Source organism: Phyllobates terribilis, unplaced genomic scaffold (assembly GCF_046119375.1).
Source record: "Phyllobates terribilis strain yellow unplaced genomic scaffold, ASM4611937v1 Scaffold_1__5_contigs__length_1240528914, whole genome shotgun sequence".
Taxonomy (NCBI): Eukaryota; Metazoa; Chordata; class Amphibia; order Anura; family Dendrobatidae; genus Phyllobates; species Phyllobates terribilis.
This window is the reverse complement of record NW_027362761.1, coordinates 978,436,754-978,460,026: the sequence shown is the minus strand read 5'-3', so window position 1 is coordinate 978,460,026 and position 23,273 is coordinate 978,436,754. Positions and strand designations below refer to the sequence as shown.

The 23,273-nt window shown below is 41.6% G+C and overlaps 1 protein-coding gene across 2 annotated transcripts in view; it reads right to left on the bottom strand.

The window, feature by feature from the left end:
- Positions 1–23,273, bottom strand: part of LOC141156789 (cytochrome P450 3A29-like) — an 82,010-nt gene that overhangs the window by 34,808 nt on the left and 23,929 nt on the right. Inside the window, exons 3-10 of one of the 2 annotated variants that reach the window (XM_073643176.1) lie at positions 19,888–19,940; positions 16,093–16,192; positions 15,889–16,002; positions 10,941–11,029; positions 10,165–10,310; positions 9,442–9,569; positions 9,132–9,213; positions 8,477–8,637 (exon numbers count right to left, since the gene is read on the bottom strand). In XM_073643176.1, coding sequence (XP_073499277.1) covers positions 8,477–8,637; positions 9,132–9,213; positions 9,442–9,569; positions 10,165–10,310; positions 10,941–11,029; positions 15,889–16,002; positions 16,093–16,192; positions 19,888–19,940 — 873 coding nt within the window. The remainder of the gene's footprint in view (positions 1–8,476; positions 8,638–9,131; positions 9,214–9,441; positions 9,570–10,164; positions 10,311–10,940; positions 11,030–15,888; positions 16,003–16,092; positions 16,193–19,887; positions 19,941–23,273) is intronic. The other variant, XM_073643186.1, reaches the window with a different exon arrangement.

Here is a 23,273-nt window from a genome sequence, read left to right as displayed (position 1 = left end):
TATGGGCATAAAAGGGGACAAACTTATGGTGTGACTCCCATGCTCCCCTGACCTCTACCCCATTCAGAACCTTTGGAGCATCATTAAAAGGAGTGTCTATGATGGCGGGAGGCAGTTCACATCTAAGCAACAGCTCTGGGAGGGTATTCTGTCCTCATGCAAAACAATTGAAGCAGAAACCATCCAAAACCTGACAAATTCAATGGACGAGAGAGTTCAGAAGCTCCTTTCGAACAAGGGGTCCTATGTGAAAATGTAACATCACCTAGAATAAAGTTTTGAGTTGAAAACTGTTTGATTTCAGTTTCTAACAACCTGCTAATGCTTATAATTTCAAAAATGACCATTTTTTTGGTCTTTATTAAAATGAAAAGGTTGATCGAAAAGTTTGGGGGATCTAAGAGTGTGGCAACCCAGTAGTCATGATTACTTCGAATTCTGACAATATGAGGGTCATGCTGCAGGTAGTGCAGCAAGAAGGCACTTATGTGTCTTGCGCATCTCGGAGCCCCAAAATTATTTTCCGGGCTAGATGCAGCTAAAAATTATTATTAATTTTAAATCTGGTGAAGCTTTAGTATAGATGGCCTAATAGGATCAGTGCTGCACACTGCTACAAAGCCCAAATTATTTTCCAGTCAAGATACAGATAAACATGATTAGTAATTTTAAATCTGGTGGAGCTTATTATAGATGGCCTAATAGAATCAGTGCTGCACACTGCTACAAAGCCCAAATTATTTTCCAGCCAAGATACAGATAAACATGATTAGTAATTTGAAAGCTTAAAACGGTTGGTAGGGTGATTTTAACCAATCATCAAGCTTTTACTCTCCCCAGGATGACACAGGGGTAGAAAAGTCGTTTCGGATCCATGATTTGTTCATCTTTATGAACGTGAGTCTGTCTACATTATCAGTGGAGAGCCGCGTGCGCTTATCTGTCAGCACACCACCAGCAGTGCTGAACACACGTTCAGACAGAACGCTGGCTGCGGGGCATGACAAGATTTCCAAGGCGTAAGTGGCTAGCTCCGGCCATTTATCCAGATTGGAAGCCCAAAAAGAGCAAGGGTCCAGTGACACAGTCGTGGCTTCAATGTTTACTTGGAGATACTCCTGTACCATCGTCTCTAGGCGTTGACTATGTGTCAGACTTCTTGTCTCCTGTGGCCTTGCAAAGGATGGGCTAAAAAAGTGGTGAAATGATTCCGCAAAATTGATGTTACCAGCAGATACTGTGGTTCTGTTACGGTTTGAGTGCTGAACACTTGATGGTCCCACGGTTGGCAAGTTGGAACTGTGAGATTCACTACGTGCACCACTGGTATTTTGTGGAAAAGCACATGTAAGATTCTGCAACAGTCTCTGCTGATACTCCTGCATGCGTGCATCCCTTTCTATGGCAGGAATAATTTCTGCAAATTTACTTTTGTACCGGGGATCTAACAGTGTGGCAACCCAGTAGTCAGGATTATTTCTAATTCTCACAATTCGAGGGTCATGTTGCAGGTAGTGCAGCAAGAAGGCACTCATGTGTGTTGCGCATCCAGGAGCACCAAGTCCCTGTTGTGTTGGTGGCGAGGTAACAATCATGCTTCCTTCCTCTGTCCTCTCCCCCCAACCTCGCACAACAGAAATGTGATCAAGGTCTCCCTCATCTGATGAGTCTTCCATCAGTTCGTCCTCCACCTCTTCCTGGGCTCCTGCACCTTCCTCACTAGTTTGGCTGCTACCATGCGCCCTGGTAAAACCATCTCCCCCACCCTCACATGCCTGCCGCCTTGGTGCTGCCGACCGTCTGGACCTTGCAGATGTTAGCCCTTCCGCATACAACTCCTCCTCCTCTACTTCCTCCACCTCCTCTTGTGCCACCACCTGACTCCGAATTCTGTTTAACATGTGCTCCAGCATGTAAATCACCGGAATAGTCATGCTGATAATGGCATCGTCAGCACTAAACATCTTCGTCGCCATTTCAAAACTGTGCAGAAGGGTGCATAGGTCCCTGATCTGAGACCACTCCTCCAGCGTGATTTGCCCCACCTCTGGATCTCGTTGGCCCAGGCTATACGTCAGAACGTATTGCACCAGGGCTTGTCGGTGCTGCCACAGTCGCTGCAACATGTGCAGAGTTGAATTCCACCGGGTAGGCACATCGCATTTTAGCCGGTGAAGTGGCAGGCCCAACGACTTCTGTAGAGATGTAAGTCGCTGAGCTGCGGGATGCGAACGGCGAAAGTGAGCACACAGCGACCGTGCCCTCTGCAGAAGGCCATCTAGTCTGGGATAGTGGGCTAAAAATTGCTGGACAACCAGGTTCAACACGTGAGCCATACAAGGCACGTGTGTGACATTGCCCCGGCGAAGGGCCGCACCCAGGTTTGCAGCATTGTCGCACACGGCCTTCCCTGTTTTCAGGTCCAGTGGAGACAACCATTCATGAAATTGGTTCTCCAGAGCTGACCACAACTCCTCAGCTGTGTGACTCACATTTCCCAGACATTTCAATGTAAAAACCGCCTGATGACGTTGAGCCCTACTGCCAGCATAGTAAGAAGGTGTGCAGGATCCCTTCTGCGCAGTTAGAAAGCTTGTGGCATAACCAGACAGGCTTTGGGTGCAGGTGGAAGACCGAGAGGAGGTTGAGGAGGCAGAAGCAGTGGAGGAAAAATGACATAAAGAGGATTGACGCACAACTCATGGGGACGGCAAGACTTGGACAGCAGCCCCTTGTCCTGCTGTCACCATAGTTACCCAGTGCCCAGTCAGCGACATGTAACGCCCCTGTCCATGCCTACTCGTCCAAGTGTCTGTGGTGAAATGCACCCTGTCACACACAGAGTTTCTCAAAGAAGCGGTGATGTTGTGTGCGACATGCTGGTGGAGCGCAGGCACACCTTTCTTTGAGAAGTAGTGCCGACTGGGCATCTGGTACTGGGGCACTGCGACGGACATAAGGTCTCGAAAATCCTCTGTGTCCACCAGGCGGAAAGGCAGCATTTCTGTAGCCAAGAACTTGCAGATGGTGAAATTCAACCTCTTAGCTTTCTCATGGCTAGGAGGAAATGGTCTTTTACTTGTCCACATCTGAGGGACCGAGGGCTGGCTATTGTGCTTAGACGGGGTTGATAAGGGTGTCCCCGGCAAACTGCCGGTCTGTGAGGAAGATGCAGGCGGACATGTTAGGTTGCCTTGATCCAAAGGTGGTGCTATCGATGTCGGACAGCGCTCAACACCAGCTGGTGTTACCACCTCCAAAGAAAATGATGACCTGCCAATCACGCTGGCTGTTGCGGGTAAAGAGGTGGCAGGTCTGCGCCCCAAAACAGGTGTGACTGCTGTCCCCCCAGTCACAGAGGATGAAGAGGCCGTGGATGCACAAGATATGGCAGACGGTGGTTGGCCCGGCCGGCTAGGCCGCATTGTAGCACACTGAGCTTCCCACTGCAACTTATGCTTCATGTCCATGTGCCGGTTCATGCATGAAGTACTCAAACTATGTATTTTTTGGCCTCTACTTAGCTTTTGCTGACAAATGTTACAGATAACACGAGTTGGGTCATCTTTATCGATCTGAAAAAATGCCCAGGCTATGCAAGGCTTAGCACCCATGCGACCTGAAGAGCCACCACGACTTGTGGTGAGAGGCAGAGTTGTGTTTGAGGATGCAGTTGTTGACGTGCTTCCAGTACTACGTCTCTGTCCAGGAAGGCGCAACCTGACCTCGTCGTCACTAGCATCTTCCTCCACCTCCTCTGCTGACCTCATCTCTTGGCTGACTGTGGGTTGACAGTAAGTGGGATCTCCAACCTCATCATCATCACCCTGTGCGTTATCACACCCGTCGTCCTCAGAGCCAACCTGTTCCTGCCCTGACAAAAAACTAAAGTTGTCGCTCCAATCAGGTATTTGAGTCTTATCATCGTCTTCCTCATTGTCTCCACCAACAGGAGTTACAGTTAGAACCTTCTGCGTCTGGTCCTGGATCCGACTCATAAAGATTCTGGGCATCAGTGCAGATCATTTCCTCGTCTGGATTCACAGAAGCGCTGGAGTCGACCTCTGATTCCCAGGCTATAGTATGAGTAAACAGCTCTGCAGACTCAACCATCTGTTCTACCTCATACTCAGACGGGCAGCTGGAGATTTGGGAGCTGTGAGGAAGCAAGTGCGATTGGGGTGACACCTTTGAGGACTGGAGTATTTGTGATGTTGAAGATGATGTGGAGGAGAGCCCACTTAAACGAGCACTTGATATCCGTTGAAGCACCTGCTGTTTTTGTGCCTCATCTGGAATTTGTAGCGATTGGCGTGGCCGTAAGAAAGGGATCTTATCACATTGTCCGCTAAAAGAAGTAGACATTTTAGTTTGGCTGGAAGATGGTCTTTCTTCTGCAGATGTTACTGTTGCTTTAACACCTACCCCACGGACACAACCTTTTTTCCCCTTCCCAACACGCCTATTCCCCTTTCCACCAGCAGCAGGCCTTTTTCCACTCATTTTGGTGGTTAACTAATTAACAACTCTGGAGTTGTTTGCACAAAAAAACAATGGATGGGAACCGAGCAGAGCTGAGTGGCCAAACTGTGGTATTAGGCCAAAACTATTGGCTGGGTTAGATGCAGAAAAAAATTATATTCAATTTGCAACCTGATGGAGGTCAGTATAGATGGACTAATAGAGAAAGTCCCACACACTGCTAGAAGGCCAAATATTTTTTCAGAGCTAGATGCAGAAAAAAATATATTCAGTTTGCAACCTGATGGAGGTCTGTATAGATGGATTAATAGAACAAGTCCCACACACAGCTAGAAGCCCAATATTTTTTCAGAGGTAGATGCAGAAAAAAATATATTCAGTTTGCAACCTGATGGAGGTCAGTATAGATGGACTGATACAACAAGTCCCACACACAGCTAGAAGCCCAATATTTTTTCAGAGGTAGATGCAGAAAAAAATATATTCAGTTTGCAACCTGATGGAGGTCTGTATAGATGGACTAATACAACAAGTCCCACACACAGCTAGAAGCCCAATATTTTTTCAGAGGTAGATGCAGAAAAAAATATATTCAGTTTGCAACCTGATGGAGGTCAGTATAGATGGACTAATACAACAAGTCCCACACACAGCTAGAAGCCCAATATTTTTTCAGAGGTAGATGCAGAAAAAAATATATTCAGTTTGCAACCTGATGGAGGTCTGTATAGATGGATTAATAGAACAAGTCCCACACACAGCTAGAAGCCCAATATTTTTTCAGAGGTAGATGCAGAAAAAAATATATTCAGTTTGCAACCTGATGGAGGTCTGTATAGATGGATTAATAGAACAAGTCCCACACACAGCTAGAAGCCCAATATTTTTTCAGAGGTAGATGAAGAAAAAAATATATGCAGTTTGCAACCTGATGGAGGTCAGTATAGATGGACTAATACAACAAGTCCCACACACAGCTAGAAGCGCAATATTTTTTCAGAGCTAGATGCATAAAAAAATTATTTTCAATTTGCAACCTGATGGAGGTCAGTATAGATGGACTAATAGAATGATGCTATGCCCAAAAGATTTTACTTCACTAGGTGCAGTAAAAAAATTGGTATTCTATACACAGGTGGTATATCTTGCAGCACAGATAGGCTACTCCACTGACTAACACACTCTGCAATAGGCCAAAAAGGATTAGCTTTGCTAGATTCAGCCAAATGCTGTGAAAAAAACTTGCACAGCACTGGCACAGACCTGCCTGGCAAAAACTGATAGGAACTGATGTAACCTAGTCCTGAAAAGGACTCCAATTACAATTAGTCTTTACTCCCACAATCTATCTATTTAAGAGCACAGACCTGCCTGATAAAAGTCGTAGGAAATGCTGTAACCTAGTCCTTAAAAGGACTGCAATCACAACTATTCCCTACTCCCTAGCTATCTGTAGATTTGTGCGAAAATTGGCTTAAAATTAACAAGGTATAGCACACACAGCAACAGCGGTGCCGTCTAACACGCAGCTGCAGCAGTGAGAAAATGGTGGCGACGGGGAAAATGGCTTGGTCTTATAGGGCAAGGACATGTGACATACACTGCCAATGACACATGCCCTTGCTTGTGTGAAAAAAAGCACTTCGCTCCGTGTGTGCGCTGCTGATAGGCTGACAGATTGCACCTCCCCACTGTAAATGCGGTAAAGAGAAAAAAAAAATGGAGATCTTCATTGTTCCTGCAGAGATCCATCCCCTGCCCCTCCCCCCACCCCGCTGTACACTCAAACTGCGTATTAACATTAATTTTCATCATTACTGAGAAAAAATCCAGTTATGATTTTGGTGCACGAACAGTTATCGAACATAACCTCGAACAGCCGAATTTTTCTCAAATTGTTCGTGTTCGCCGAACGGCTCGAACACCGCCCAAAACAGCTCGAATTTGAGATTGGCGAACAGTTCGAGTAGAACAACGCTCATCTCTAGTCACAGGCACCGGCTGATGGGACTACTACCCCCATCATCCGGCGCCTGCTGTCACTGTACACAAGCTGCGCAACTGCCACTGATGGGAGTAGTGAAAGTGAAAGTAAAAAAAAAAGTTAAAATAAATAAATAATTATTTAAATAAAAATAATAAACACATTATACTTACCTACACTTATTTACACCTTGACCCCGATGTTCTCACCCCCTGTAAAAAACAACAAAAAAAACAACAACATATACTCACCTAACAGCTAATCTTCAAAGCCATCGTCCCCTGCAATAAAGGTAAAATAATCAACCAACCTCACCCTCTTTCAAGGCCGCACCATGTCAATTTCTCTTGCAGAGTCGCTAATTTCCCAACAGAAATCTGATCAGTACAATATATTGAACACATGCGGATTCACCTGCGTTCAATAGAACGCAGCGCTTTGGACACAGCATAAAGTGTGCTGCGTCCAAAACGCGGCCTGTCTGGATCGTGCGTACATACCCTAACCCTTGGATTACCGTCGGACCGGGGTGAGTATTTTTGCTGCAACCAAAATGCTCCGTTCTAATGCCGCACTTGTTTTGTCAGTACATGTGGTTTACCGTAATCGGTCAAAATCAGCAGCGGAGACTTGCGTCTCCGCTACAGAAATTGACATGCTGCGGTTGAGTTTATGCAGCATCAAAAACAAGCACAGTGGGCATGGGATTTCTTATAAATGAAATAAAATGAAGAATTAAATAAAAAAAATGGCGTGGGCTCCTGCGTCATTTTCATAACCAGCAGAGGAAAAACTAACCACTGGGGGCTGAAATTACTAACCGGGGAAGGGACCATTAGCCAAAGATGTTCCCCGGCGCTATTAATAACAGCTCACAGCTGTTTGCTTAGCCTTTACTGCCTAAATTACACCGGGACCCCAGAAAAAAATTGATGTAGGGTCCGCACATAAAATCTATCCAGCAAAGGCTAAACAGACAGCTGTGAGCTGATATTAATAGCCAGGGAAGGGGCCATGGATCCTGGCCCCCTCTGAGGCTAATGATTTCAGCCCTCAGCGGCTCCAGAAATGGCGCATCCATAAGATGCGCCAATTCTGGTGGTTAGCCTCCGCTCTTCCCACAGCTGTGGAGCGAGTGGGGTAATAGGGTGGTGTTCATGTCAGCCTTTTATTGGCGGCTGATATGAAACCCAGGTTAGTAATGGAGGCGTCTTTAAGACGCCTCCATTACTAACCCCGTAGTAAGGTTTTTGATGTTTTTTCAATAAAGACACTGCCAGAATAAAGTTTTTTATTTAAATAAAATTCTACTTGGTTTTAATAATTTATTTAAAAATATAAAATACTGTATACTCACCTAACACCCAGTCTCCGAATCCCTCGTCTCCTGTAAGAAACGGAAAATAAAAAACAACCATATCCCTCACCTGTCTACCATCATGTCGTAATCCCAGTGTCCCATGGCGATTCGGGTCACTTCTACAGGGGCTGAGAACATCAGGGGTCAAGGTGTAGGTAAGTGGTAGGTGAGCATAATGTGTTTATTATTTTTATTTAAATAATTATTTATTTATTTGAACTTTTTTTTTAAAACTTTTTTTTTACTTTCACTTTCACTGCACAATTGCAGCTGATGAGAGATTACTTCTCCCATCAGCGGCGGTTGCGCAGCTTGTGTACAGTGACAGCAGGCGCTGGATGATGGGCTCCTGTCAGCATGATCCCGCAGCGCTGTGACCAGTGGTAACGATCTTACCGCCAATCCCAGCCCCTGATTCCCACGCTGTCACGGAAACCAGGGATATTCGTGTTCGGGGCCGACTTTTGCTGATTTTTGCACAAAAGCTCGATAACCGGAATTCGAATGTGCCATATTCGTGCCGAATTTGAAACTTGCGATCATTTCCTGAACATATTCGCTCATCTCTACTGAATATAAGACACCATATTGATACATATATTATATAATTAGTGAGCACCGTTTAATGCTATTATTCCATATCGGTGTACCTTATTTGGAAGAAAGGTGTCAATTTCCTCCTGAAGTTTGGTTTGGACATCCGGATAAGTTGCCAGATGGTAAGCCAGAAACATGAGTGTACTACTGGTGGTCTCATAACCAGCTATAATGAAGGTAAGTCCCTGAGCCATAATTTCCGTGTCTGTCAATTCTGTGAAGTACATACAACATAGAGTTGGTTATCTTACGGGCATAAACCTTTCTCCACCAAAAACCTGAAAGTTATATTGGCTAACTTGTGCATTAAATCACAAATATGTTGATAGAGCCCAAAGCAAAATATAGTAGGCCATATTCACACTGGTCAATAAAAAAGACAAAAACATATGTTTGTTGTTTAAGGGGTCCTATATTATTTTAACATGCTGGGCTTCTTCTTCTGCCATCCTAAGTAGTATGCCAGACAGTGGTCTTCTTGAAGAAACCCACCCTCCATCAGTATGCTTCAGATGTAATGAATCTCAGTGTTAAGTAAATTCTCCTCTACTAATGTTTTACATTCAGTTACCTAATAATACTGTACATTGTATCACAAGATTATTGGACAATAGGTTCTAGGAAAATTCTAATCTCTACAAGCTCAACAGCATCTGAAAGCCGCATGGAACACCTTTTAAGAAAGATGTGGAAAGTCAGCCTTCATACCTTTATAGCCATAATCTGACTCTCCTGTACTGTTGCCTCTAGACTGAGCATCTACCATGAGTTGTAGGAAATCTACTCGATCCTGAAAGACATGAGAAAAGATCAGAACAAGCAAAGATCCAGTATTTCTATTCTTTTGCATTCAGCCTTTTTATTAATGGGGTTCTCCAGTATTTGAAAATCAACTTGGGCTCAGAATTACAAAACATCAACATTTTGTCCCTTCCATAACAATAAAGATGGGTGGTAGAGGATGAAGAGGGAATCCGACCACTACTTATTTCCCAGTTGGAGTTACACATTCCCTTACCTTATGAATTCCTTTCTGTCTGTTTTTCTTTATGCTTTTTATAGCATCTCGAAAAAAGTTGAGGACGCTCATTGGAAGGAAGCAGAAATTCAGTTTTTCCAAAAGAGGCGTCAGGAACGGAAACATAACTGTAAGAATTATGCAAAAAAACATGATTTCATGAGCATTGTGATTATTATTTTCTAGAAGAAGTGATGGCTATACTGGCTTTGATGTCTAAATCTTGGTGGTTAAGAAATAGCTTCGCTTATCAGATGCCAAATGTAACTAAATCTGATTTCAAAGTATGACATTAAGACATCATCATGAAGTGTTTGCACAACATATGACCAAGTCATACATAAGATTTTAAAGAAGACCTGTCACTTGCTATAAATGTGATTTTTTGGGGGGTGTAAATTCTGCTGTTCTGCTGAATCTGGTGTTGGTTTTCTTTTGTTCATGTGCCCCTGTATTCCTGAGACATGGCCATCTCTTCCCTGTATGTTCATCTAGTCATTTTAGCAAAGTGAGCATGGTTCCCAACTCTTCTCTACGGGAGTCTTCTTTTTAGCCAACTGACCGTGGTCCTTAAGACTAGCATTATGTACAGAGATAAGGGGACCATATCTCAGGAACAAAATAATAACCCACTCCAGATTTAGAAGAACAGCAACATTTACACAAGGTAAAAAGTTGTCTACCTATCTTTAATAGATGTGAAAAAACAGTGAATTAACTTACATGTTAAGAACAGAGGGTTAAAAAAGGAGAAGGTGAAAAGTTTTCTTCCATTGGTCACGAATGGATCATTGGGATTGTTCAATGAATCCACATTCACACTAAAGAATGTACTCAGGACAATGTCCATGCTGTAGCTTCCAAAAATGCTGAAAAGACAAAATGGTGAAATACCAGGCTGAACTAAATTAGCCCAACACCCTCATGTATCACCTTCATACTCCCCATCTACTGTAGTAGCAAACTCCAGAGAAGGATCAAAAAGTTTACACTGCAATCACTTCCTATGTGGTAGCTAAAAGATAATGCTTGTCCTGTGCATGTATAATAAATAGATTTGTGCTCTGGACAATTCTACTGTAGTATCACAAGTTGTACAGAAGTGTGGTCAGCATGATACAAAGTACTGCAGTTTAATATTACATTGCGTAGGGTGTAAGACTCATCAATTTCTCCATTTTCAGCACCCATTTAATGACTATTCCTTATCTGGGTTCATCTTAAGGAGGCAGAATAAAGAGTGCCACTATGCTGATGAATATATGTGAATACAACTGGGTAACTGCACTCAGCGAAAAAAATACAGGTGGTGCAAGATCTAGAAATAAATGATATTTCTTACAATGTCAGTTGCAACAGTGTATTTCTTGCCTGAATAAATATATGTGGCAGGTCCCTCTAGTTAGTCAGTGTCAGGCTGATAGTCTGTCCTTATGTATAGGAATCTGGTAACAACTGTGCGGTAGTGCATGGAAACTGTAATAAATCTGTGTACTTACTCCTTCATGTCTATAAAGTCTTTGTTATCAACTGTCTTCTGAATATTCTTAACTAAAAGGTCTCCATACTGTTTTATTATAGGGAACATCTGTAAGGATGACAACAAAGGGTTTGTTTCATGATGTATCATTTTAACAAAAAAAAAAATTTCCTGAAATCTGCAACTGAGACGCCTAATAAAGTCTACAACACAGATGTGACTTTTTTTACACAAAGTTTGTCACATGCAGTATGCCATATTTCACACTCTTATTGGATATATAATAAATACATCTAGGGATGGAGCAGACAATATGGCTCATATATCAATATTGGTTATTTGTATTGAAATTTGCATAAATCTACAACACATGAATAAATTTATTTTGTCAGACGTCAATTTAAAAATCTGCGATTCATATACTGGACAGGTAGAAACTGTTATGAAGCAACAATTTGGGAAATACCGAGTATGAGCTTTCCATCATATCATATGACACTAGATGAATCCTGTGAACTGTATGTGACATATTTCCTAAAACTATAATAAAAAAATAAACTCTTTTAAAGGAGCATTTAGAAAATATACCACATTTTCTCACATACATTGTTTCTATTTTCCTGAAAATGATTTTTTTTCCTGATATGTTAAAGGGAAACTGTCAGTTAAAAATATATATATGGTATTTGCCTGCAGCCGTAGTACTAGTCTGCAGGTAAACACTATTTTAAATACACCACAACCAAAAAGAAGTAATGGAGGAGAAGAGGTAGATCTATCAATGAGAGGGAAACCCCTATATGTCCCAATGTAGAATAATTAATGAACGCAAGTAATACCTTCAAAACAGCACAGCAAGGATTTAATCATGTAAATATACTTTATTGAAAAAATGAACAAAAACAATCAAATACAAAAAATGTAGCAATGGGAATTTGGGAGAGGAACAGCTAAAACAGGCAGGTTATAGATAGCAAATCCTGCAAAGAGACCTACATCCCCTTAATGACACCCAATAAGTAATGAGTGTCAGCATAATCTGCCAGCCAAATAGTCTGGTAATGGATATGTTAAATGTTATGACTATAATTATGATATCTATAACCTGCCTTTTTTAGCTGTTCCTCTCCCAAATTCTCATTCCTACATTTTCTGAATTTGATTGTTTTTGTTAATTTTTTCAATAAAGTATATTTATATGATTAAATCCCTTGCTGTGTTGTTTTGGAGGTATTACTTGTGTTCAATAATTATTCTACATTGGGACACATAGGGGTTTCCCTCTCATTCATAGATCTACCGCTTCTCCACCATTACTTCTTTTTGGTTGTGGTGTCTTTATAGGGATTACGGACCATATATCGAATGGTCGGTTTATAGGTTTTCACTATTTTAAATACACTCAGCAGTCTAATTGGAAGTGCGGCTGCAGGGCGAAAATGTAATTATATTCTCCCTGCAGCCACTCAACTTCCTGTTATGGGTCTGGTGCTGGGGCTGTGATCAATCAGTGCTCACTACACAGTGTGCGCTTTGTAATCACTTGCACCGCTCCCTGATTGGCATTCTACTCGGTAGTGTGTGTGCTGAGTAGGATGTCATTCAAGAGAAGATTACCACTATGGCTGCATATAAATGCCATTTTTTTGCCCACTGGTTCACTTTTAGCAATGCAAAAAAAGATAAATACAACTGAGTAAGTGTTTATTCCTCAAAATATTTAAGGTTGTGTATCAAAGACTAGTATTCATTACAAGAGGATAAGAGGATTTTTCCCACCATAGTCATTTATGGCATGGTAATAGACTATAAAAAAGTCACCTGCTGCCTCCTGATGAGTGTGGCCAACTGAAGCAATGGTGGCTTAATTTTACTGATCATGGAGTCTCAGCGATCAGTCATCACAATCATAAATGAATGGCAGATCGTAGATTTATGTCCAAAGCTATAGTGCTAGGAAAATTCTTTAAATCACCACAGGCAAATCATTTGCTAGCTTATTACTTCATCTAAGATCAAAATAACTGGTCAAATATATATACAGTACAGACCAAAAGTTTGGACACACCTTCTCATTTAAAGATTTTTCTGTATTTTCTTGACTATGAAAATTGTACATTCACACTGAAGGCATCAAAACTATGAATTAACACATGTGGAATTATATACTTAACAAAAAAGTGTGAAACAACTGAAAATATGTCTTATATTCTAGGTTCTTCAAAGTAGCCACCTTTTGCTTTGATGACTGCTTTGCACACTCTTGGCATTTTCTTGATGAGCTTCAAGAGGTAGTCACCGGAAATGGTTTTCACTTCACAGGTGTTCCCTGTCAGGTTTAATAAGTGGGATTTCTTGTCTTATAAATGGGGTTAGTACCATCAGTTGTGCTGTGCAGAAGTCTGGTGGATACACAGCTGATAGTCCTACTGAATAGACTGTTAGAATTTGTATTATGGCAAGAAAAAAGCAGCTAAGTAAAGAAAAACGAGTGGCCATTATTACTTTAAGAAATGAAGGTCAGTCAGTCCGAAAAATTGGGAAAACTTTGAAAGTGTCCCCAAGTGCAGTTGCAAAAACCATCAAGCGCTACAAAGAAACTGGCTCACATGAGGACCGCCCCAGGAAAGGAAGACCAAGAGTCACCTCTGCTTCTGAGGATAAGTTTATCCGAGTCACCAGCCTCAGAAATCGCAGGTTAACAGCAGCTCAGATTAGAGACCAGGTCAATGCCACACAGAGTTCTAGCAGCAGACACATCTCTTCAACAACTGTTAAGAGGAGACTTTGTGCAGCAGGCCTTCATTGTAAAATAGCTGCTAGGAAACCACTGCTAAGGACAGGCAAAAAGCAAAAGAGACTTGTTTGGACTAAAGAACACAAGGAATGGACCAGTGGAAATCTGTGCTTTGGTCTGATGAGTCCAAACTTGAGATCTTTGGTTCCAACCACCGTGTCTTTGTGCGACGTAGAAAAGGTGAACGGATGGACTCTACATGCCTGGTTCCCACCGTGAAGCATGGAGGAGGAGGTGTGATAGTGTGGGGGTGCTTTGCTGGTGACACTGTTGGGGATTTATTCAAAATTGAAGGCATACTGAACCAGCATGGCTACCACAGCATCTTGCAGCGGCATGCTATTCCATCCGGTTTGCGTTTAGTTGGACCATCATTTATTTTCAACAGGACAATGACCCCAAACACACCTCCAGGCTGTGTAAGGTGTATTTGACCAAGAAGGAGAGTGATGGGGTGCTACGCCAGATGACCTGGCCTCCACAGTCACCAGACCTGAACCCAATCGAGATGGTTTGGGGTGAGCTGGACTGCAGAGTGAAGGCAAAAGGGCCAACAAGTGCTAAGCATCTCTGGGAACTCCTTCAAGATTGTTGGAAGACCATTTCCAGTGACTACCTCTTGAAGCTCATCAAGAGAATGCCAAGAGTGTGCAAAGCAGTCATCAAAGCAAAAGGTGGCTACTTTGAAGAACCTAGAATATAAGACATATTTTCAGTTGTTTCACACTTTTTTGTTAAGTATATAATTCCACATGTGTTAATTCATAGTTTTGATGCCTTCAGTGTGAATGTACAATTTTCATAGTCAAGAAAATACAGAAAAATCTTTAAATGAGAAGGTGTGTCCAAACTTTTGGTCTGTACTGTGTATATATATATTTATATATATATATATATACACATATATATATATATATATAAAATATATATACAGGTGCATCTCTCTAAATTAGAATATCATCAAAAAGTTAATTTATTTCAGTTTTTCAATACAAAAAGTGAAACTCATATATCATATAGAGTCATTACAAACAGAGTGATCTATTTCAAGTGTTTATTTCTGTTAATGTTGATGATTATGGCTTACAGCCAATGAAAACACAAAAGTCATTATCTCAGTAAATTAGAATACTTTATAACAACAGCTTGAAAAATGTTTTCAAAATCCGAAATGTTGGCCTACTGAAATATATGTTTAGTAAATGCACTCAATACTTGGTCGGGGCTCCTTTTGCATCAATTACTGCATCAATGCGGCGTAGCATGGAGGTGATCAGCCTGTGGCACTGCTGCGGTGTTATGGAAGCCCAGATTACTTTAATAGCAGCCTTTAGCTCGTCTGCATTGTTGGGTCTGGTGTCTCTCATCTTCCTCTTGACAATACCCCATAGATTCTCTATGGGGTTAAGGTCAGGTGAGTTTGCTGGCCAATCAAGCACAGTGATACTGTTGTTTTTAAAGCAAGTATTGGTACTTTTGGCAGTGTGGACAGGTGCCAAGACCTGCTGGAGAATGAAATTTCCATCTCCAAAAAGCTTGTCGGCAGAGGGAAGCATGAAGTGCTTTAAAATTTCCTGGTAGATGGCTGCACTGACTTTGGTCTTGATAAAACACAGTGAACCCACACCAGCAGATGACATGGCTCCCCAAACCATCACTGATTGTGGAAACTTCACACTAGACCTCAAGCAGCTTGGATTGTGTGACTCTCCATTCTTCCTCCAGACTCTGGGACCTTGATTTCCAAATGAAAATTGGAATTCTGGGACCTTGGGGAGTATGTCAATGACTGCCTTCTGGACATCTGTCAAGTCAGCAGTCTTCCCCATGATTGTGGAGCCTACTGAAACAGACTAAGGGACCTTTTTAAATGCTTAGGAAGCCTTTGCAGGTGTTTTTTTGTTAAATATTTTAATTTGCTGAGATAATGACTTTTGTGTTTTCATTGACTGCAAGCCATAATCATCAACATTAACAGAAATAAACACTTGAAATAGATCACTCTGTTTGTAATGACTCTATATAATATATGAGTTTCACTTTCTGTATTGGAGAACTGAAATAAATTAACTTTTTGATGATATTCTAACTTAGTGAGTTGCACATGTATATAGATTAATAATATACATACCATACATATTTATATTTATAATCTGTCTACATATTTTACCTGCTTAAGTTTTCCGCTGGTGAATGTTGGTGACAACACTGTCCGTATCCTTTTCCATTGATCATCAGCAGCAACTGCCACTCCGGATTCTAAAGGGCCATTAAGGCCAAAATTCTAAAAAGAAACACTTTTTTAAATTAATATAGATAACAAGAATTATTAGAAATGTACAAAATCATACCAGGATTTGGTTGTAGGACTTACCCTTCTGTTGGTAAATATAGTATAGCATTCCTTAACTAGGATGGACTTAATGATTGCGGGGTCCATTACTGCCAGCACCGGCTGTCTCCCATCAAAGAACCTGGTTCAGAAAACAGATATGTTCAGGTATATTGTGAGACCAGCACTATAGGCACAAGATGATTGCTTACATTTACCAAGTAAAACTTGAACAGTCTCAGCTTTGTACGTCAGTGATGAGATTACAGTACAGATCCTTTGTAATGTGTAATAAGCTCAGACTTACCTAACCGTTATTTCTGTAGTCAAAGGCATTTTACCCGGGTTGAAAGTTATCGACTATTCATAAGATATGGGATAAAGTACAAGTACTGATAGCTGGAGTCCAACCACTGATTCTGAGACTGGGGCCTTGTAGAACTTTAAATGAGGCCAGATGTCATGATCCTGCCATTCATGAGGCCCTAGGGTCGCAGTGAGTGATAGTTCAGCCACTCTGTAAAATGCAGGGGCGTGCTGGGCTGTCAGTTTTGTGAATGACAGCCCAGCTGCTCAATCAGTAGTAGTGGCGTGCTGGGCTCTCGGTATTGTGAATGACAGTCCAGCTGCCCAATCAGTGGTAGGGGCGAGCTGGGCTCTCGGTATTGTGTATGACAGCCCAGTTGCCCAAACAGTGGTAGGGGCATGCTGAGTTGTTAGTATTGTGAGTGACAACCCAGGCATCCATTTAGCTCTGGCCAGTTGGGTTAATTTCAGATGTCTCCCATTCTGAATGATTGTCAGCTAACTAAAGAGCCAGGCAATCGTTAGATCATTGCCAGTCATAGCGTTAGATCGGGAGTTTGTGTGCCTTGTTCTCTAGTGCTCTGTTATTCTGATCTTTTGCTGCCCGACCTTGAACCTTGCCTTTGACCATCCTTTTGCTTAGCCCCTCTGCGCGACCTCTCCGGAATTCTGACCTCTGACTGTGACCTGTTTATTATTTTGTCTTGCCTCTCTGTTTATGATGAACTCCCTTAGTATTTGACCTCGGACCTTTTTGACTCCCCTGCCTCATGGCTTGTCTGTGAGAAGTGACATTTATAAGCGTCACATTCAGACTGTCTGTATAACTTTTTTCTTTGCCAGTATGGATCCCATTTGTACATTATTTGATCAGCTGGCAAATTTGATTCAGATGTTTCAGGATCTGGACGAGGAGCCCCAGAACCTAGAATCGATGCAGTTACAACTGCACTGTCAGTTGTCTAGCATGATGAATGCTTCCTATAGCTCTCCACTGCTGGCAGTGGCTGTGACATCTGCATGTTCTATCGTACAGTTGGTCTCTCCTGAACCTGTAGTAACCCTCCCTGATAAATTTTCGGGGGCGAAAAATCAGTTTAGGGTGTTCAGGGGCAGCTGTAGGCTATTTTTTACTCTGATGTGATGAGTTCCAGTGGGTGTTGATAATCAAGTCCCTACTGTACTGCAAGAAGCGCCTCAGACCTGGGCAGTTTCTTTGTCCCCGCAAGCCCATAATGGTCTTCTGTTGATGCCTTTTTTTACACCGTAGGTTTGATCTATGATGAACCCAACATGATGCAGATCGCTAAGGCAAAGATCATGAACCTGACACAGGGGGACCTCACCACTGAGGACTATTGTACCCAGTTCCAGCAATGGTCCATTGAAGTTCTGTGGAATAATGCAGCTCTCAGGTGCCAGTTCCACAAAGATCTTTACGAAAAACTTAAGGAAGCTCTGGCGCTTCATACTCCACCTTGTTCTCTGGGGGAGACCTTTGTATGACTCAGGTCATAAAAATGGATCACAGAATTCGGAAGAAGCGTGTTGAGCGGCAGGATGCTTTGGACATTCCCCATGAGCCTGTCCATGTACCTGAGGTGGAACCTATGGAAGTTGTGGTTGCCAGTCTTGTGCCATTGAGAGGAAACGTCGGCGCAATCTCGGATTCTGCCTCTACTGTGGACTTGCTGGGCATGTTCTTAAGGACTAGTCGACCTGCCCTCAAGGAGGAGGGTGATTGTCGAGGAGGTCAGCAAGACTTGCAGGTAACTTTTTACTCAGACAAAGTTCTGCTTAATGTGGAACTACTTTTCAAGAACCAGTTGTTATTAGCCTTAGATTTCATTGACTTCCGGTCTGCAGCCAACTTTATTAATTCGGGACAGGTTATGAAATTAGGATTAGGGACAGTTAGTTTGGAAAGACCCATTCAAATTTTTGCCATTGACAGAATACCATTACTTCAGAATTTTTTCAGTCTGGTAACAGTGGAGTTCACTCTTTGAGTGAGAAAATTTCACTCTGAATCAATTTCCTGCTTTGTTTTGAATAATTTACCTGCAGGGTTGGTATTGGGGTTTCCATAGCTACTTCTTCACAATCTTATTATCAATTGGTGTCAGAAGGATATTGTTAAGTGGAGCCTCAATTGTCATAAAAAATGTATCTTTACAATTTTTTTCCACCAGTCGTCCTTATGATTGTGCTATTAACCTTATACCTAATGCCAAATTACCTAAAGCTCGCCTGTACAGTTTGTCTGGACCTGAATGTGTCGCCAGGAAGGATTATGAGAACAAAAGTTTACTTATAATCTGATACACATTCGGAGGAGTGACGAGTGGAAAATGGTGTTTTACGTCTGAGAGTGTATTTGAAAATCTTGACATGCCTTCTGGGTTAACCAATGTGCTAGCAATTTTTCAAAATTCTATGAAATATATCTTTTCAGATTGTATTGGAAGATTTATTGTGGTGTACCTTGAGGTTATTCTTACTTTTTTTTGCCCGATTTGGATTCTCACCATGAATACGTCCATTTTGTATTACAAAAGGTGAAAGAGAATTCTTTATATGCTAAATTAGATAAATGTACATTTTCTATTAAATAAATTTTGTTGTTGAGGTTTGTTAGCTGCATGCTACTGGGGCTTTTAAAAAATTGAAAGAATGTTTCATGTCTGCTCCAGTCCTAATCAAACCCGATCTCCAAGAGCCAATCATTGTGGAAGTGGACGCTTCGGAGGTCAGGGTAGGGGCCATATTATCTTAGTGTCCCAAAACTCTGACCAACTTGTGGCCATGTGCATTTTTTCCTAGGAAATATTTGTCTGCTGAAAGAAATTGTGATGTTGGGAATCACGAGCTATTTGCTGTAAAATTAGCTTTTGAAGAATGGAGGCATTTTTTTGGGAGGGGGCAGGTTACCAAGTCACTGTGGTCATGGAGCATAAGAATTTAGCTTATATTGAATCAGCTAAATGGTTAACCATAAGACAGGCCAGATGGTCCTTATTTTTTCTGGATTCAATTTCTCTACCATGTTCAGGATGGTGGCCCAGAATGTGAGGGCTGATGCTTTATCACACAGTCTTGATTCAGTTTCTCCTCCAAAACCTTTGTCGTCCATTCGTCCTCATTCTTCCTTAGGGCATAGTGTTTTCCATGGTAACCTCAGAGTTGGAAACAAAGATACGTAGAGTCCAGTCATTGGCCCCTTCTGCTACTCAAGGGTCCAATTTTTTTGTACCTGGGTACCTTAAATTTCATCTGTTATAAGAGTTTCATGATTCCATCTTGAGTGGTCACCCTAGTGTCCCTGCTACGTGGAAGGCCATTGCTAAACTTATTTGGTGGCCGTCCATACATATTGATATTAGAGATTTTGTGTCCGCCTAAATTATTACAATATCTGTTGTGCTGTGCTAGGTCACGCTGCTCCTCTAAGCACTGGTCCCTTTTCAGAATTTTTTTTATACCAGTTTCTCTGCATAATGTGACAAATTCTCTGTTATATCTTTTACTTACCCCCATATTTTTCCATATTTATTGAAACATTCCATGTCAAATTCAAAGAGTCCCTAAAAAAAAGTATTTTCTTTACTAATAAGTAGTAAAAAAGTGATAATCTGCAAACTAAAGAAAGAACATTGTTCAATGTAGGCAGAGTAACTGGTTTATAAAGTAGGTTATTACAGACATATGTAGCAAGCCCTCACAAAACATAAATATCAGAACAATATAGTTAATTGAAATCAGGACATTGCTCTGTGTCTCTGGTGGGTGATGACATGCTGCTTCTGTTATACAATCTCATATGCTACTTCTCTAACATTCAAAATTGCTGCTACCTGTTCCATCTTACATTCCTTGCACCGAGCTCTAAAGCAGGAGTGCACAACCTTTTTTGGTCCATGTCCACAAAAACAAAAAGTTGACAAAAGAGAGAAACTGGGTTTACAAGAATTGCAAGCACAAAGGGGCTTTCACAGGAGGTGTCAAACATGGCACCTCAGCTCCTGGACCCTGAGCTTCAAAGAGAAACAAGTGGTCTGTAACTAGGCAAAATATTTCTTATTTACTGTATAGAGAGGAGTGGGGGAGACATAGAATATTTGAAATGCAAAGCCCACCGTCCAGTCACAAACAGCAATTTTTAAATAGTCAAATCCAGGTCATCCTGGAAATATGAGTCCAGGACCAAGCATATAAAACTGTGTTGCACAAAAGAAAGTTGTTCACACGTGAAGGCATGCCTATAATGGTGTGATCTATATTTCATTTCTCCTTCCCTCAAGGAAGCAGAAGATAACTGTAGGCATAAACTTTTAGATATTTCTATTATTTTTCCTTCTCATATTTTAGAACTGTTTTGCATATTTGTGTCATTTTATTTTTACCTTTTTCTATCTTTTATTGTAAGCACTGTATATTTTTATGTTAAAGCTTAAAATCTCTAATAAGTTTGATTCCTGTATTCTCTATGGAATCAATAGCCTTTCAGAGAGTGTGTGGCCTTTTTTGATTGGCTGACAGCAACATATTTTGGGGACTCATCACCTCGTGTGTTTGATGAGTGGTGGCAGCATGTTAAGTAACCGGATTGTGTGGACTGTGTTGGGATGTGATTTATGCTCACTTTGCAGCCTAGAAGAGAGGTTGAGTGCTGGATTGGGTCAGATGAGATAAATTAACCCTTGCAGGCGCACCCCACATTACGTGCTGACCAGCCTGTACGTTACAGTCATACTGAACTAATCCAGGGGCTGCACTAAAAATTAAAGAGGTATTACCTTATGTGGCATTTGTGGTATATCAAAAGTATGTAACATAAATGTCTGATAAGTACAACTTCAACTTACTAGACTCTTACCTCCAAAAATCAGCACTCTAATGGTACATTCACATTGAGTTTTACAAGGATTTAGAAATAAATTCTACTCCTAAATCCACATAAAAAAACATGTGAAATAAGTTTCCAACTGATTCACAGTGTTTTTTCACATTATTTTGAACATTTTGCAGTAAAACCAATAGGAAGCTTATTCTCAGAGTATTTAAAGCATTTTTATGTGGATTTTCAGCAAATTATTTTCTAAATCCTCGTAAAACTGTGTGAATAAGTCCTAAAGACGATAAGAAAATGATAGAGAGAGCTCCTTGTGCAGGTCAATGGGGTTAATGAAATAGCGGTGAATGTCGGTGCTCACCTAAACTAGTTGTGCAGCTTCAGGCACAGCTTCAGGCTCCATCCGCTCTATCCCACAGACCGGGAATCCAGATGGAACATAGAAAACGAAAAGTGGATACTCAGGGCTCCAAAATAGCGCTGCCATTTTCGGATATGCTAGTTGGCCTATCAGAAAAAGGCAGCGCTATATTGCAGCCCTGAGTATTCATTTTTCATTTTCTAAAGAGGACGGTCATGCACACAGCTCTGTATAATATAGATCATGAGTTTTTGCTTACTGCCTAATGATTCAGAACTCCCATAATCTACAGTAGAGCAAGCCATAAACAGGGAAGTCCACATGTCTAATTCACATACGAATTTCTGGAGTGCCAAATAAGTTAAGAGACTCAATTCTCCTGATGTATGAGGCACCCTGAGATGTCTACACAGGGTGCCATTAGTACTTGTCAGTCCCTGCTCCTCAGCTGCTGCCACTACTCTTCTATGTGCCGGTCAGTCAAGCATTTTTCTGTCCATAAGGTTTAGGGCCGCAAAGAATGGCATTGCAGACCGCAAATGTCTCCCAGGCAGCAGACTGTGCACCCCTGCTCTAGAGGATCCCCATTTATAGAGTTATGTGTTTGTTTGCTCCTATAGATTTGTCTATGGAGGTGATGTGAGCATAGATCTAACTTTAAGCTTCAAACTAGTGATGAGCGAGCACTAAAATGCTCGGGTACTCGTTGCTTGGGTCAAGCAAATTGGAAAGTTTGAGTGCTCGGTCCGAGTAACGAACCCAATGTAAGTCTATGGGAAACTCAAGCATTTTTCTGGCGGCTCCACCTGGCGGTCTGCAGAGGTCCTAAAAATTGCCCAAATCGAAGGGAACAGTGCTCAAATGACATGGGAACAGCATGGGGAAGACCCCTGGAAGCATTTCTGACTCCCAGGTCACTGCTGTCAACAACGTTGTCAGAGGTATTACGCCACTTTTACGGACTCACAATAAAACATATAAAAACGAAACCAAAATAGATTTTCCTGGGAAATATGTTAAGGAACATCCTTTCCAGGATAATGAGTTGTATATAAGGCAAAATAAATAACCAAAAACAAAAATGCTCCTCCACACCTTGGGCTATGTTCACACATAGCGTTTTTGATGCGTTTTTGCACTTTTGCATTGCTTCCAACCAAGACAAATGCATTCACCGGGAAATGTCATTTTAACATTTTACAACCTTATCTGGCCATGTGGTGTGTGAAACATCATCAGACACATCCTGTTTCATTTATGAAGGAGGGATTGTGAAAGTCACAAACACTATTTTTATAGCCTTACTATTCTTAAAGGCCCAGCAGTCGTCTATGCTTTGTTGTTCCTATTATTAAAGAGTGCGTCTCCTATACTTTTATTGCGTATGCAGTGACTGCAAGGGCTGCCAAAAATTTTGACGCACCCCAATATACCCCTCTGAAGAGACATAGAGGAGGGTCTCAGTAAAAAAAATGTTTCCATTATAAAGGAGTGGGTCTCCTATAGTGGTAATGCTCATGCAGTGACTGCCAGGGCTGCCAAAATTTAGGAAAAACCCCAATAACGATTTAAAGACACATAGAGGTGGGCTTCAGAAATGACATGTTCCCATTAGAAAGGAGAGGGTCTGCTATCCAGTTATAGGGCATGCAGTGAGTCCAACGGCTGCCAAAATTTAGGAAAAACCCCACTAACAATTTAAAT